This window comes from Myxocyprinus asiaticus, chromosome 1, assembly GCF_019703515.2.
Source record: "Myxocyprinus asiaticus isolate MX2 ecotype Aquarium Trade chromosome 1, UBuf_Myxa_2, whole genome shotgun sequence".
NCBI lineage: Eukaryota > Metazoa > Chordata > Actinopteri > Cypriniformes > Catostomidae > Myxocyprinus > Myxocyprinus asiaticus.
Genome location: NC_059344.1, coordinates 19586227 through 19603281, shown reverse-complemented (window position 1 = coordinate 19603281; position 17055 = coordinate 19586227). Strand labels below are relative to the sequence as shown.

Below are 17055 nucleotides of genomic sequence, written 5' to 3'. Positions count from 1 at the left end.
AGAATGATGCATGTGTGGGTGTGTGCTTAATTAATTAACAGACTAATACTGTCTCTGCAGAGGCCTCCATTTCATTGTTAATGGTGCATGTGTGGCGCGTGTTTATAATTACCTCACAAAGCATCTCACTGTCCTGTCTAACTCTGTTCTCTGGATTCCTGTTCAAAAGTCCACCTTCACCCCCACCATCTTCATCAACACTGTCATCCTCACCTAACATCAGTCCTGCAGCTCTCAACTGTCAGTCATGTCAGGTAAGCCATGACAACTGTTATCCCTGGAGACACAGATCATGTCATCTCAGGCCACGTCAATGCCCTGTATAAAATCCATCCCAACAAAAAGAGGAATGATAAATCAATAAGGCAGAGGTTTATGGGTAAGAAAATAAGGTTACTTATTTTTCAAAAATCCTTTGAAATCACTTGATTGACCTTTTTTAAAATAGCCAATAGGCTTTAGCTACATCACAGCCGCGAACCATGATTTGCATTCTCGTGACCAGTTGATTGGACAAAAATCGGTTTAGTGCAAGATGTGTCATTTATATTGGTTCATTTAATGTGTATATCTGCTAAAGTTTAATTCTGTGACTATATACTGTAGAGTGTGTGTGATCAGAAATGCAGAAGGTATAGAAGAAAAGGGCAGTCGTGTTAGGCAGAGACAAAGCTACAATCGCAACATATTGATTTCCCTGGGAAAGGTAACATGCTCTTCAATAATTAAAAAAACAGAGAGAGAGAGAAACAAGGACAGAACAAGGAAAAGAAGAGCCCTTCATTAATGTTTCTACACTTCACTTCACAGAATAAGAAGAAAAGAAAAGTGAAAAGTAAAGTGTTTGATACAGAAAGGGTACAAGGAATAAATACATTTATTTATTAAAGTGGATGAGAAAGAGAGAGAGAGCAAGAGAGCTAGAGCTTGTATTTCAATGGCATTATCACTTTATTACCTTTTTCACTGAACATTGTTGTTTGAGCATTAGTTTGTGTTTCAAGAGAAAGAACAGGAATCCCAAAAAATCATATATTTTTTTTCTGGTGTCTTTTTCATTGATGCAACTCCAGCTGACAATATATTGAGTTGCACTGGATTTGCATTGGAAATGCTCCCAGTAATTTCATCCCATTTACAAATCACAGCTATCTTGCACTCACACCATGACTGTTACCTGTGTGTACAATATGTACAATATGTTTAATATACACTACCAGTCAAAAGTTTTGAATCACTTGACTGAAATGTTTCTCATGATCTTAAAAATCTTTTGATCTGAAAGCATATGCTTAAATGTTTGAAATTAGTTTTGTAGACAAAATTGTGCCACAAAATGTAATGAAAAAAAAATGTTTTTGAAATTGATGACTTGGACCAACTAATAAAGAAAAGCAGTCAATAAGTGCCCAACATAGATGGGAACTCCTTCAATACTGTTTAAAATGCATCCTAGGGTGATACCTCAAGAAGTTGGTTGAGAAAATGTCAAGAGTACATGTCTGCAAATTCTAGGCAAAGGGTGACTACTTTGAAGATGCTAAAATATAACATATTTTATATAATAAAATATGACTAATTATGTTTAGTCACAACATAATTCTCATAGTTCCATTTATGTTATTCTATAGTTTTGATGACTTTACTATTATTCTAAAATGTGAAAAAAAAAAAAAAAAAAAAAAAATTATAATAAAGAATGAGTAAGTGTTTCAAAACTTTTAACCGATAGTGTACATCACAGATACCATTGAAATAACCATAGCTACTTCCAGGGTGTGATTTGCAGGGGGAGATAGGGGGATTATCCTGCCTCTTCTTTTGATATCCCCCCTTCTGGTCGTTCATTTTTTATCTCAAGGGGATACTTTTATCCCTGTTTCTAGTCAGATTGAATGGATGCATTTAACACATCCAACAATAGATGGTGATATTAAGTAAATTCCTATTTGGATGCGATTAGTTTTTCCAGACAAATGTTTATTACTGAACGTTTGTAATATTTACCATCAATTCGCACGGGATAAGGGATGTCTGTAGAGATCCCAGAGAGAGATGGATGTGTAAACTACATTTACATACTGCCATCACACGTAACTAACCTATCAGAAAATGCATAGCTGTGCTGATTATCGAGAAATATTAAATATGAACATATGCTGTAGCCTTTCTGGGATTATTAGAAGGAATTGATTGGAATACCTACCAAAATACAACACAACCGGTGACATTAGCGAGCCTGAGATCCTATATTATAATCTTGAACTAAAAATATGGACAGTCCATTCACATTATGTAATTTTTATTTGACTCTCCAGAAAATGTTCTTAAATGAGGCTGCAGTGCCCAAACAACTCTTGAAAACCTTAACTGAACTTCTCCCCTTCAGTCTGTTTAAATCACAAAATTGTATGCTTGTGTACTAATTTCTCTAATCAAAAGAAAACATGTTAGTTTATTTCTCTTTTACATGGGTTAATAAACACTTAATTGCATTAAATGCTTGAGAAAAACCATGCATCCATCCATACGCAACAGCTAGCGTTATCTGAAGTTGTGAAACACGTCTTTTTCTGGTATCTTCTCACATGACCAACATCTTCAGACACACAGAGAACTTGAGAAACAATGATAATTAAAGCCAAGGGCTCAAAGACAGTTCAGATTCACAAAGTTTTAACCTGTGTAACATAAATAGCAGGCAAGACAGGAACAAGCGAGGATGAGACGAGATGACTAAGACATGGAACCCAAGTGAAGTTTATTAAATCCAAAACAAAACTACAACTAAGACAATGAATAGCCATGATCAAGCGCACACACAATACTAGACAATGGACAAGAGAACATGAGGGGTATAAATACACTGACAGGGGTAACATGACACCCAATGGGAAAACTGAATTAATAACAAGATAACAAGACTCATAAACATAAACCAATGAAAATACAGGACTAAAAAACATGGTGAATCAAGAGGGTCACATTACAGTCACATGACAAGGAAACCACGTGACATATAAGGAAAAAGGAACTGATCTACTTTTCAAAATAAAAGACATGAAATCATGACATGAATAAAAACAAGAATATAACACAAAAACGTGACAACCTGGGATTATTTTACCAGGCATTTTATAGAAGGTAAAAATCGCTGTAATCTTTAGCATCACAGGAACGCAAAAGTCCTGAAAAATTACTGACCGATGGTTGATGATCACATTTGTTTTTTATTTGAGAAATAGCTAATGTTAGCTCTGCAACAAATGGTGACATCTTATCCTAATGCCTTAGTGGCCTGATAATTCTTTAACATAATTTCCAGTTAACTGTCAATACAGTTCATTGTCCATGCAGTTCATTGTTTTAATAAAATAAAATTCAGTTTATTCAGTTAAAATAATTATTTTCTGTGGTTTTAGTCTACAGTTTAAGAATCTGAGACTGCGTTTGATATAAATTACACCGTCGTCTGAATTTCTACATGAAAATTTCAGTGATCACATTCACATCTTATCCTATCACCTGATATATATGCATAAACCAGGTATGTTACTTAAAGAGTCCAAACTTTATACAATGTAGCACCAAAGCTATTAATATCCTAAGTGTTCAAAATATCAACGAACACAAGTCCCAAAACAAAGCGCACTGCCTATTTTAATTAAATAATGCAAAGTACAGTTTCATGTCCGGACAGAAATATTTAAGGAAAATAAACTTTCTTAATATCACTGGTGTGGCAATAGGTTAATTTTAGGCCCTGGTTACGTAAATGAGTTTTCTTTGTGTAGTTAACAGCTTGGTGTCCCTCTCTCCCAACCCAGGGCTGTTTCAGAGAGCCATTGCTCAGAGTGGTTCAGCCATATCTAGTTGGTCCATTAATTATCAACCCTTAAAGTACACTAAGATTCTGGCCCGTAAAGTGGGATGCACATACGGGGAGACTGCAGACCTGGTAGACTGTCTCCGCAGGAAAAACTTCAGAGAGCTGGTGGATCAGGATATACAGCCGGCCCGCTACCACATTGCATTTGGACCTGTGGTGGATGGAGACGTTGTGCCAGATGACCCCGAGATCCTCATGCAGCAGGTTAGATTACATTTCATTTGTGAAGGCAGTGTTTTAGAATTCAGCCATTTAGTGTGTCAAGGATTTTCCAGGGTAAATCCCCACTTTCCATGACAAGCATTAGGCTTGACCCTTTTTCGACCAAAGGATTGTCTTTATAAGTCTTCAAACACAGAATTTGATTAACCCTCCTATAGTATCCAAAAATGGCATCTTCCTTTGGTATTCTCGGTCATTTTTGACCAGAAAATTTAAAGGTGTAACCCTTTATTTTTTATTTTATTTTTTATTTTTATGATGATGATAATCATGATGATAATGATATCATTTTTAATTCCCTGAAGTATGAACAATAAAATTATGCATTTCTTTTGGGATTTTATGCTATTTTGTATCTTATTTACATGTAAATATCTCAATTTTACCATTAATTTGCATATACAATAAGCAACATTTTTTTAAAACAATTTAAAAATTCACAACCTACACTTCTGTAAGTTAAAACATTAAGAAAATGTGAGAATGTGACATAAATTAGAGGCAGATTGCTGCCATCTGGTGAACAAAATATAAATAATATGACTTGAAAACCAGGTCATGCCAGTAACAGCCAATAGATGGCTGTAGCCACATACTGTGTAGTCTAATAGTTTGTTGTAACCTAATTTTATATTTTATCACAAGAAATGCATTTTGATATACAGTATATATATATATATATATATATATATATATATATATATATATATATATATATATATATATACATTATCAAACTATTAATTGTCAACATTTAGCATTTTAAATTTGATTTGAAGTGTTAGTTTTTGCAGTTTATGTCATTATGCTTGTCATCGAACCATGATGTTACAAAGAGAAGACACAGAATAAGCATTTTTCTACCAATAATTTATTTCAAATATAACAATTTTATAAGTCAAAGCAGGGTCATCGCTAGACTTCAGTGTCATCCGAGGCTTAGCCCACAGGACATGTTATAATATAAAAATAAGAAGAATCCTTCCTTCCATGATTTAAAAATTACCACGCTACCTGTCAAATAATAATTATATTAAGGGCAACACTGACACCAGTTCAGAACTTTATATGAGCAAATGTCAGGCGCACAAACAAACCAAACATGTTTTAATTTAAATTGCGGAGGATCAAAGCGAGAATTACAACTTGCCGGCTCATTGTTCATTGTGCAGAAACGCTAACAGTAAAATCAAAGTAATTTAACCATTTAAATTTGCAATTATCATTTATCATAATATTTTGAGAATAAAGTAAAAATAAAGAGAAGAAAGTCAAAGCATTATGAGATTAAAGAATATTTTGAGAATAAATCGAAAGGAAAGTAACATCAAAGTGATGTGGTGGACAACAACAAGGTGGAGTGTCTGGGTCTTTACATACAACTAGCGAGATAACTTGGCTATGCAACCGAGCTGAATTTGTGGGAAGTTTTTGTGAGCTCTCTGTTCATGAATGAGGTGTGCATTAGTACAGGAGTTTTCAACAGATGGGCGCCTGTCAAGGGAGGCATATGATACTTTGTTCTCATATGAAATGTAATATCATAATGCTACGACTTTAATCTCAAACTATTAAAACGTTAATCTCATAATGCTAGAACTTTATTCTCATAATTTTTACTTTATTAGCAAAATATTACAACTTTATTATAGAAATCTTAATTTCTTTTTTTATTTAACGTGGCAATAAAATGCCATCGTGGGATCACCAAGTAAAGTTAAAGTAAGTTAAAATAACTTACATTTTTATAAGCGCATCTCAAAACACCTGCGTTGGGTTTCATGACTGTTATTAAACATGATTCCAGGTTGTTTTTAACAAAGCAAAGTTTCAACGCTTGATAAACGGTAAGAGAGGGTTCCAATTTAGGCTTATAGCTCACTGTTCTGCTATTTTGAGTTGCGTTTAAGGAAATTCCATTGCAATAAACATTCTTTATTCCCTCGAATAACTGAACAAGATGACTGGGGCATTCATTAAAATCTACTTGGTGTGTGGATTGTTAAAAATAAAATGAAGATTAGAAATGAGGCTTATAGATTATATTTAGAAATAAGGCTTGCATAAAAAAACCTCAGTGCCTCTGATACAGAAAAGCTGCACCCCCGTGAGAAAAAATAGAAAGCTCCCACGCGAGGCATTTGTAACGATTTGTCTGATGAACTTGAGCATGAACAGCAGGTAAAAGTCAAAGTGTGCACTGTCAATTAATGCAAGTTGGGCTCGCTGATCAGAATTAATTTCCATTTGAAGCCAGAATCGAAGCCTGCCTTGTTGCTTTTGTACCCTGATGTAATTAACATTAAGCCTTACTCTTTTTTCTCTCATCACAAAAAAACATTTGGGCTATTAACAAAAGATCCAGGGCTTCAGCCCTATCAGCAAGTGTCTAGCTACATCGGTGACTCAAAGTAAATGCATAATAATTTTAAGAAAATGAACATCAAGAAACAGAAATGAACTGCAAAATTCTGAAAATGAGTATTAAACAGAAGAATCAGAGTAAACATTTTCAAAACAATTGCAATTTCAAAATTTCTATAATAAAAATGTATTTTGCAAACGTGTGTGCGCGTGTGCGTGCGTGTGTTTTCTGCATTGTGAGTGTGTTATCATCTAAACCTTTCATTTCTGAGTGTGTGTGTGTGTGTGTGTGTGTGTGTGTGTGTGTGTGTGTTTAGCATTGTGGCTGATTTATTTGTTTTATTTGAAAAATGTAAAAAAAAAACAACTGTTGTGTTAAAGTCTCACCAGTTCATTCTTGTGTGTGTGTGTGTGTGTGTGTGTGTGTGTGTGTGTGTGTGTGTGTGTGTGTGTGTGTGTGTGTGTGTGTAAGTGTGTTTGTGTGTGAGTCGGTGTGTATGTTTTGCACTGAGGATGTTTTATAGTCTCACCCTGTAATTTCTGTCTGGTTTTTTTTTTTTTTTTTTTTTTCTGCATTGTGGCTGATTTATTGATTGTATTTGACAGATAAAAAACAATTTTTTTTGGTCTTTCCCATTTATTTTCAATGGTCGGTCAATTTTGACAGAAAATACCAAAGATGTCACTTTTTTTTATTGACTCAAGGCCAAATTATTATTATTTTTTTAATTATTTTTTTAAGATGGCACTTGGAGGAAAAGTCACCAAGTCTTATACTGCTCAGATAAAGGAAAACATATTTATTACATTAAAAAATATAATAAAATCGGTCAGAAATGACCGACTACCATAGGAGGGTTAAAGCTTAATCAAACCTTAACTATTGAAGATATACTTTATGCAAATGACAGTACTACAAATAATGCTATTAATATGCAGAATGGCATTAACGTATATACAGTAATGTCTACATCTACAACTATTCTTACTTACAGTAAGTATTCTTACTTGGCAATTTGGGATCCCTACAGAAAAGAACCAAATACAAATCACAAATGAGATATCTTTGATATTAATTGTTTCTCCTAGACAGCAATGAGATAAAATAGAGAGCGAATTGAGACTTTTGTTTAAAGCCGCATGTACACTGTATGATTTTCCTTCCTTTTCAGTTGTTTGTCAGACTGTACGATATGATTCCAGTGAGATCTTGCCCTGGAGACTGTCCTCAATGTAGCTTGATTTCTGTGGCGTAATGGAAGTTTTTAATGCGCATGCGCACAACTGTGCATTACACAAAATTGTTACACAAATTGTATTAGTGTTATCAGTATAGCATTTAGGTTATTCACAGCTTTGTTCGACAGGCTAGATTAGTGGCTAAACACAAGACTAACTACTGCTGCTAGACATCTGTGTCTGTATAAAATTTCATGTTTGAATTCATCCATATGACAAATGTTATTATCTTTTTGGCAGCTTCAAAGTTTGATGCTTATTAAAAATACTGGATACATGCATTGTTTTGCCACCTGTCCAGAGTGTTTCCCTTCCTTTGTCCCAAGAGAGCTGGGATAGGCTCCAGCACTCACTGCAACCCTACATAGGAAAATCAGCTATAGAAAATGGATGGATGGATGAATTGATGTGTATTTTATCTCCATGAGACTGCTCAGATTACTTGTGCCGCATTGTATTCCATCATTGCAGGATACATATTAACGTTTTTTTCTTTTTATTCTTGTCATCGCAAGTAGGTAAATCTCATATTTTATAAGAATATTTGTATTGTGCATAATCCACATATTTTAGTATAACATGACTAATCTCTGTCATGTATAGAACAGAGAGATAAAGTATTATAATAGCCTATATTTGATTCATAGATTAATTATTAGCCACCTATGACTGCTTTTACAGATCTGTGCAAGAATATATTATAGACATTTTCAGCCTCTAATCCCTACATTTTGGACAGAACATCATAAAGGGCAAACAAAAATATGTGTAGTTGATTTTGTTTACAAAAGGAAGTTAAGATTTTAATCCTACATCAAATTAACGAAGGAATGGGTATGTATACAGTATGTTCCCTAAAAAGAGTCAAATGAATAAAAAATAACAATACATACATAGTAATCTTCCCTACTAAACTAATTCATTCAAAATACTCAGCAGTAACTCTGATATTCTTTAAAATAATAAAATCCACGATGATTAAAAGTTGTGAGTAGTCAATACTATACTAATATGTCAAAATAATTTAATTTGTGTAAGGAAATGCAACAATTATTGCACTCTCTCACTCTTTACATACAAATATCAAATAAAGAGCACGCTGAAGAAAATGTTTTATTGTTTTAAAAACATCCAGTATGTCACAGCTCAGAACGTTTCATGCATGCACATTAAAACATCCATTATGTTGTAGAGGATTAAATCCACTATTTAATTAGCTACAGTCTGCTACAGTCTACGCTTCAGGTTTTTTGGTTGTTGTTGTTGTTTTTTCTTTTTTTTTTTTAAAGAATTCATCCATGCTTTCTACACTAGGGCGAGTTCTTGAACTACGACCTTCTTATCGGTGTAAATCAAGGTGAGGGGCTGAAGTTTGTGGATGATGGGGGCACTGAGAGTGAAGAGGGGATTTCAGCTGCAGCATTTGACTATACCATCTCTAATTTTGTGGACAACCTCTATGGATATCCTGAAGGTGAGCGCTGATCTGAACCAACAAACACGGATATATAGACATTATATGAAACTGTGAGAGATTTCAAATGCTTTGTCAAGTTGAAAAATTGTATGTACAGAATAAAAAAGAAAACATGCCATTAGAGACCCTGATTATGTGGTACAGTACAGTCTAGTATATGTTTAGTTTATATACCTTTATTCATTTTGCAGAGGAAAGTGATTTGGGAACAATACTGAGTGATGCTGCTATGTTTCTACACATCCAGCTCCTTACCAGTCTGTTGATTAGGTGCTATTATTAACTTTTTCACCAGAGGGCGATAAAAGGCATCATTTGTGCCCTGAATGCTGTTTTTGTACTGTTCCACATGAGCCTTGGAGACTTTGGTACTTTACAACCTAGGGATCCAACCTGCTAAACTTTTAAACGTATATATATACACACACATGCATACTCTCAATTTTCTGGATTTTATTTGACTTATTGCCAAATGCTCTGTCACTCAAATGCAGTATTTGCTCTCTCTCACTTCTGACCCCATTACCTTGTCTGCTTTTCCTTCAGTCTAATTACTCGGTGTCTTTATCTAGGTAAAGACATCCTGAGGGAGACAATTAAGTTCATGTACACAGATTGGGCAGACCGAGACAATGGTGAAATGCGGCGGAAGACTCTCCTCGCATTATTCACTGATCATCAGTGGGTAGCACCAGCAGTCGCTACTGCCAAGCTCCACGCGGAGTACCAGTCTCCAGTCTACTTTTACACGTTCTATCACCACTGCCAAACAGAGACACGACCTGAATGGGCAGATGCGGCACACGGGGACGAGATTCCATATGTGTTTGGCGTGCCCATGATCGGAGCAACTGACCTCTTCCCTTGCAACTTTTCCAAGAATGATGTCATGCTTAGTGCTGTGGTCATGACCTACTGGACCAACTTTGCCAAAACCGGGTAAGTCTGAGTGTACAAAATAATGTTTGAATTTTACTTTTCTGTAGTCTGATGCTTTTTTAAAAAAGAAAAAGGAAAAAAAAAGAGACTAGATTTCAATGTATAAAGTCATGTGTTAACTTTCAATTTATTTTGTGGAATTTATTAAAGTATCCTTTCGAGATATGTCCCCTTAAGATATCTTCCCAGAGGAAAACTCAATGCTCAGAGGTTGCTCTTTCATAGCTCAGCAGTCTTGATAGATATCCACTTTGTCTAATGTGCAGGGCAGTTTCTAGGCATAGGCAAACAAGGCCATCACCTAGGATGCCACCAGCTGGGTGGGGGGTGACGGCCTTGTTTGCCTATTCCTAGAAACTGCCCTGCACATTAGACAAAGTGGATATCTATCAAGACTGCTGAGCTATGAAAGAGCAAACCACCACGAACCACGAACCTCCACGCCTGCACCGGCAGTCTTGGGAGCGCCAGTAACACCAAAGCACGGTCTTCATCCGACTATTGCGATCTCGCCTAGGGTGCTGAAATAGTCAGAAACAGCACTGCTCATGTGTTTCCTAAGATTTGTTAGGAGACATAAAATAGACTCAAATGAGACAACTGTTGACATGCGTTAAGAGTAAAGAGCTACAAAATGTGAAGAGATAATTTTGTTTTTTCATTACCCAATTAGCGCTCTTGCCACCTGTGACCTCATTATACAGCATACCTACGTGACTTGCATTTTTCGCATAGCCGGATTTCAAACATTACAAGTAAACACGCTACTAAGATAGACAGAAAACACTGAGTTCTTGAAAAGGAAAACTGTCGACGATGGTTATGTGGGATTGTGGTGTGCTGTGGGATTTAATTTTTTTTTTCTGTAAAAATTGTGCCATGGCAGAAAAAGTTTGAGAAACATTGCTGTACGATTTTGGCCACGATTTTGCCATCGTAATTGGGATCGTAAAAGATTTGTCTTTCTGTAAAGCAAAATCTTTGATTGCTTAGTGTGACACATTCACTGATGGCTGATGAATCTTAGTCCATGGCAAAGTTCTGGCAGTATCAGAAATTTTGCATCATAGTGTTGCAGTGCGACTGCTCCTACGATGGCCAGATGAGACACAACACCAAGTCAATGCTATCAATTGGGACAACTGGGACTAAAGTCTTGACTATGATGTGGTTCATACATTCTGATATAATGGGTCTGCTCCTAAACCTAGTGAGCATCCTCCGGAGGCAGCATTTTAAGACATCATAGGCATGTTCCCTACGTGACGGCTGTTCCAAAAGGTAGATTTCTTAATTATGCTGCCTCATAAGATATTTCAGTTTGTCCAAATTCTAAGGTAGCATCGTATGTATCCTTCCCCAGGTAGGCGATCCCAAAATGCACTGTGATGAGCTCGGTGGAAAAATAAATCCAAGATGGAGGACGAAGCAAAATACATTTTTATTATAAATATATTTATAATCAATGCACTACTGAATAGTATCAATAAAAATAGTTTAATACTATAGAAAACAGACTATTTTACCCAAAATGTGAGTGTGATTTGTGTATTCATGCTCAGAGTATTGCATCGTTCCTCTGTCATACTTACAGTGAGTTGCCACCTATGTAGAGCGTTCCAAATCAGTCTCATATAAGGCTCCATTTCAGTTAGGATGCTGCCACAGAAGACACAGTATGTAGGCAGGAGACAGTAAGGCAGCTCACTAAGTTTTGGAATAGACCCAATGTCTCAAAGTTTGACATGGCTTTTTCACAAGATCTCACTAGGATCATATTGTACAGTCTGACAAACAATCGTAAAGGAAGGATAATCATACAGTGTACATGCGGCTTTAAACAAAAGTCTCAATTTGGTCTCCATTTTCTCTCATTGTTGTCTAGGAGAAACAACTAATATCAAAGAGACCTCATTTGTGATTTGTATTTGGTTCTTTTCTGTAGGGATCCTAACTTGCCAGTTCCTCAGGACACCAAGTTTATCCACACCAAGCCCAACCGCTTTGAAGAAGTGATCTGGACCAAGTTCAACTCTAAAGACAAACAGTATCTGCACATCGGCCTTAAGCCTCGCATCCGTGATAACTACAGAGCAAACAAGGTTGCCTTCTGGCTGGAATTGGTTCCTCACCTCCACAACCTCCACGAGATCCTGAGCTCCACCACAACCCGGCTGCCTCCGGGAACCACACGTACCCCACACTGGAAGGGCCCAGGACCCCGTACAACACGTCACCCTTTCCCTACCTTCCCTTCAGAAACAGAGCCAGATGGCTCAGAGCCTCCAAGATTTTCGCCCTTCCCAAGCACCACCCGGGATTACTCCACTGAACTAAGTGTGACAGTAGCAGTTGGCGCATCACTCCTTTTCCTTAACATCTTGGCCTTCGCTGCACTTTACTACAAACGTGATAAACGGCATGAGATGCGACGCCACCGGTTGTCCCCGCAACGAGGCGTACCCGCTAATGACTTAGCACACAGCCAGGAGGAGGAGATCATGTCCCTGCAAATGAAGCACTCAGAGCACGACGCACACCATGACATGGAGCCGTTGCGACCACATGATATTTTACGACCCTCATGCCCACCTGACTACACATTGGCACTGAGGCGGGCGCCTGACGATGTGCCGCTCATGACCCCCAATACCATCACCATGATTCCTAGTACCATCACTGGCATGCAACCGCTGCATGCCTTCAACACCTTCCCCACAACCACCGGGCACAACAACACACTCCCCCACCCGCACTCCACCACCCGTGTATAGTACCACCCCCAGGATGAGAGGACTAGCTCTCATACATATCCAGTTTTCTCTCTGTGTCCACCTTCTGAGCTTCTTAATTTAAAATACTCGAATTACAGACACAGGATCTTGTTGCCGTTCTCAGACAAAAATCTGAGAATTGCTAAATGTTAGTACACACTATAGGAGCTCTGTTTACAGACCTTACAGTGAGCAAAAACTTTGGCTGGTAGTGACAAATCATCGGTCTCTTACAGGATTTTTGCTTGCTGTTTGTTTGTCCACAGTGTCCTTGAATAGATGGGGCAATGACTGGTTGATAATTAAATTAGATGATCTGATGTCATGAGAAGAAATGATAACACTTTTCCACTTTTCTTCTCTCACTACAGTGGCAGAGTGCAGACATCATCTCTCTATCTACTTTCTCTCATCCTTTTCTTTGTTATTTCATTACAGTGCTGTCACTACCCAATCATTTTTCTCTCCTGTGAGCACTGAGTCTAAATGTGCCCTGTTACCTTGGATTGTGTTTTACATGGATTGTAGGAAGACAAAACCTGGATATGTTGTTTTTACCTGCAGTCTTGTGTCAAGTAGTAAATCATACCTTGTAACAAGAGACAGAGAATGAGCGAAAATGACAATGTCTGACAGAAGACAAAAGTGCCAACCTGCTCTTTCTCTCTCTGCTCTTTTTATGTTGTTTTATCACACAGATTTGATTTGGCTATATGTTGTTTCTTAGGAAGATTTTTGTATGTATAGATATATAGACAAATATATTAAAGAATGATAAAATACATATATATTTACATGTTTTGCCCAGTGGGATCAATGCATGAAATATTTTTAAAGCAACAAGAAGGACACTGAGAAGGTAACCCCCAATGCACATATCGCTCATTTGCATATTTATTTTCCTTTGGTTTGCATGCGTAAAATGGCTACAAAGATCACATCCCATTGTCGTTTCCTCAGTCTGACCACTCTGTAGTGCAGTTTGTTATTCTGTCTCCCCAACAATGTGAGCATGGCAATATTTCTTCAAAGGCTTTTCAACATTCATATGTAGGTGCTTTTATTCAACCACTGACCACGGTAATAATGTACTATACATACAGCATAGTGTACTAGTGAACTACCAGAGCTATCTGTGATGGTCAGATGCCACAAATAGCAAATGCACATGTAGCTTTTCTTACTTCACCTGTGAATTATTCAATATATATTCAGCTTTTATTCAGCTTATTTTTTAAAGAGCAAATACAAATTATTTTCTTACATCTCTCTCTCTCTCTCTCTCTCTCTGTCTCTCTGTCCTTGCTCTTTGTTATACACCATTGTTTGATATTCAGAGGCCTAGTATAATAAGCAGCATTTTGTATATTTGTGTGTGTGTTCACACATGGCGAGTGTCTTTTCTAGACAGTATGTCTTTAGCCATCTGTTAACGTGAGTGTGTGAATTAAGCTGTATTTCAACAGTCTTTTGCAATGGTAACAGGACATGAGTGTATGGGACATAGAGAGAGAGAGCTATAGAAACAACTGAAAAATGTGTAGAGAAACAGTCAATGAATGACTCCTCCAGCAGCTTTGTTGTTATTTCTCTCTTTCTCTGGCCTTCTCTCATTCCTACAGGAAAAACCAATCAAGCTTTAGGCCATTGTACATGTAACATTGTTAGTATGGTGTTCTGAAACTCCATGGTAGGAGGCTGGAAGCTTATAGGCACCTCATATATCAATCAGTTTTTATGTGTTTACCCACATTTGAACATATCACACATCTGTCTGCACGGAAAACCTGACTTAATGAGTTAAAACAAGCACAGCAAAGAGAGGGGCATTGTTAGTCTCACTTTTCTGTCACTGCTACGTGTAATGGGACAGTGAGAGTGTGTCAAGAAATGTGTGTGTCTCACTGTCAGTTTAGCTTTAAGTGTACCGAGTCTGAGATGTCCGGAATATTTCTTTGTCATACACAGGACCATCATGATGGAGAAAGAACTAATGCCATTATGCTGCACAATATAATATAATATAAAGAAACTCTATTTGCATTGCTGAGCGAGCATACTGGAGTTTTAGTATGCCATAGTGAACTTAATATGCAGTAATGGACTAAAAGCCCAGTGGAGCAACAGTAAACAAGGGGAAGACTGTACAAACTACAGCTACTGCAAGAAATTCATTTTAAGGTTTGAGAGTATAGTTTGGACCTGTGGATACGTACTATCTGTGGACTTTATGTGGTTGTAGGTATAACTGATCTCATTTTAAACAAACTGAGGAGCTGTGTTAAACTGCAAACAAAAAAACAGCCTCAGTTCTAATAATCAATACCAGTTTAATGAGGGATGAGTTTAGGATTCTTTGTTATTTTTCTTGTTTGTTTTTGTACACTCAGCCACTAGAGTGTTATGTTGTGGTACATACAGAATAAAGACTCTTCATCCATAATGAGCCATTCAATGGGTCTTCAGTGGGCGTACAGTGAGAGAAGGATCCATTAAAGTCAATTGTACATTTTTAAGTGTATAAACAAACCAACTGAAAATATTTGTAAATATTCAGTTACTTGTTTGTTGGATGGTTTGTTTAGTTTTTCCTTTGCTTTTTTTCTGGTCGAATGAAATATGAAATAATTTGTGACCAGGACAACAGGTGCAAGTTGTAATTCAGCCACCAGCAAAATTGACAAATCTCATTCATAAGAGATTCAATTCTCTTTCTGCTGCTTCATTAAGTTTTGGGATCTGTGGATGAAGATGATTTATTGCTCTTGCATTTAAGCATAAGAAGACCATGTAGCATTTCAATGTCACTTGAATCATCACAGCTAATCATGTATCTACACAAGTATGATTAGCAATTTCTGATACTAACCTGCCATTTCACATATAATGTGCAAGTTCCAAAATAATCATTGATATGGAGATGGACAATAACCTCTAAATTTTATTTAGGCAAAGGAAACATTGAAAAATATAGTAGTTATGAGAAGTATCTCTGCTGATATGAACTCATTGTAGCATTAAATTCTTACCAAATGGCACTAGATGATTTCATGAAATTAAGTTTTACTTTATGGTAACATTTTACACTTAACTAGAACAGTTCATCAATTGTGATTGAATTAAGGAAATATTGGCATAATAAAGATGGGATAGAGAGTGGATGAGGATCTCAGTCAGTATGTCTGGTGGTTTAAAGATACCTGAATAAGTGAAGCACATGTTATTCCTCTAATAATTTTTTTTTATTATTGTGCCCTAAAGCAAATTTACACCTGTTGCCCTGTTAAACTATATACAGTATGTTCAGAATCAAAAAGCCACACTTGAGATGAGGAATAAATGTTAATAAATGATCTTCAAAAAGAACAGCTAAAATATATTAATAAGGTGATATTTCTCTTTATTTAGAAGTTATTACACACTGTATGCTGTGACTCTGATCTGGGGAACATTAAAGAAATTCATAGCCAGACATCAGACTCTGTTTCCTTTTAATCGAGCTGCAAATCATCCAAATCACTAATTTAATAAGTAACGCCTTAAGTTATACACATACACATTAACTGCAATAAATGGCCTTACCTTAAATGTATTTTCCAAAAATAAAAAATGTCCTCTCTGACCAACAAACTGCAAGTGTTATGCTGTGTCCCAAATTACGCACTATGCACTCACACTATACACTATGAATTTTCAAAGTGTAGGATCGTCTCAAATAGAACACTGTTTTTTTTCTACACTGAAGCATTTGTTGTTTTTCAGCTGACAGAACTGACGTTTCAAATGCACTAGCTTTAGCGCGTTAGCAAAACTCAATTCAACACTCTCAAATAATACAGGTAACTTTGCCCCTTCCACTATGTAGGGCAAGCCATGAGCATTGAGTGCATGAATTTCCAACATTTCCGGCCTGATCTCATAAACATTTTGTGTCTGTGGCGTGGCAACAATTTTTGCCAAAACGAAATGACGCGCTACATTACACGTATGGCTGCATTTTCCCAGTGAAATGTCCAGCGGGTGGTGCCAAAAGCCAGTGAAATTATGTCATAATTAGACAAGGTTTAAAGGTGACTATTAGAGGGGGCCTGGGTAGCTCAGTGAGTATTGACGCTGACTACCAGCCCTGGAGTCGCAAGTTCAAATCCAGG

General features: G+C 36.7%; 1 protein-coding gene across 2 annotated transcripts in view; it reads left to right on the top strand.

The window, feature by feature from the left end:
- LOC127445476 (neuroligin-2-like) overlaps positions 1 to 16376 on the top strand; it is a 271778-nt gene extending 255402 nt beyond the window's left edge. For both annotated transcript variants that reach the window (XM_051705597.1, XM_051705588.1), the window contains 4 exons: positions 3828 to 4093; positions 9029 to 9188; positions 9764 to 10130; positions 12076 to 16376. In XM_051705597.1, coding sequence (XP_051561557.1) covers positions 3828 to 4093; positions 9029 to 9188; positions 9764 to 10130; positions 12076 to 12904 — 1622 coding nt within the window. In that variant the 3' untranslated portion in view covers positions 12905 to 16376. The remainder of the gene's footprint in view (positions 1 to 3827; positions 4094 to 9028; positions 9189 to 9763; positions 10131 to 12075) is intronic.
- The last annotated feature ends 679 nt before the right edge of the window (positions 16377 to 17055 follow it).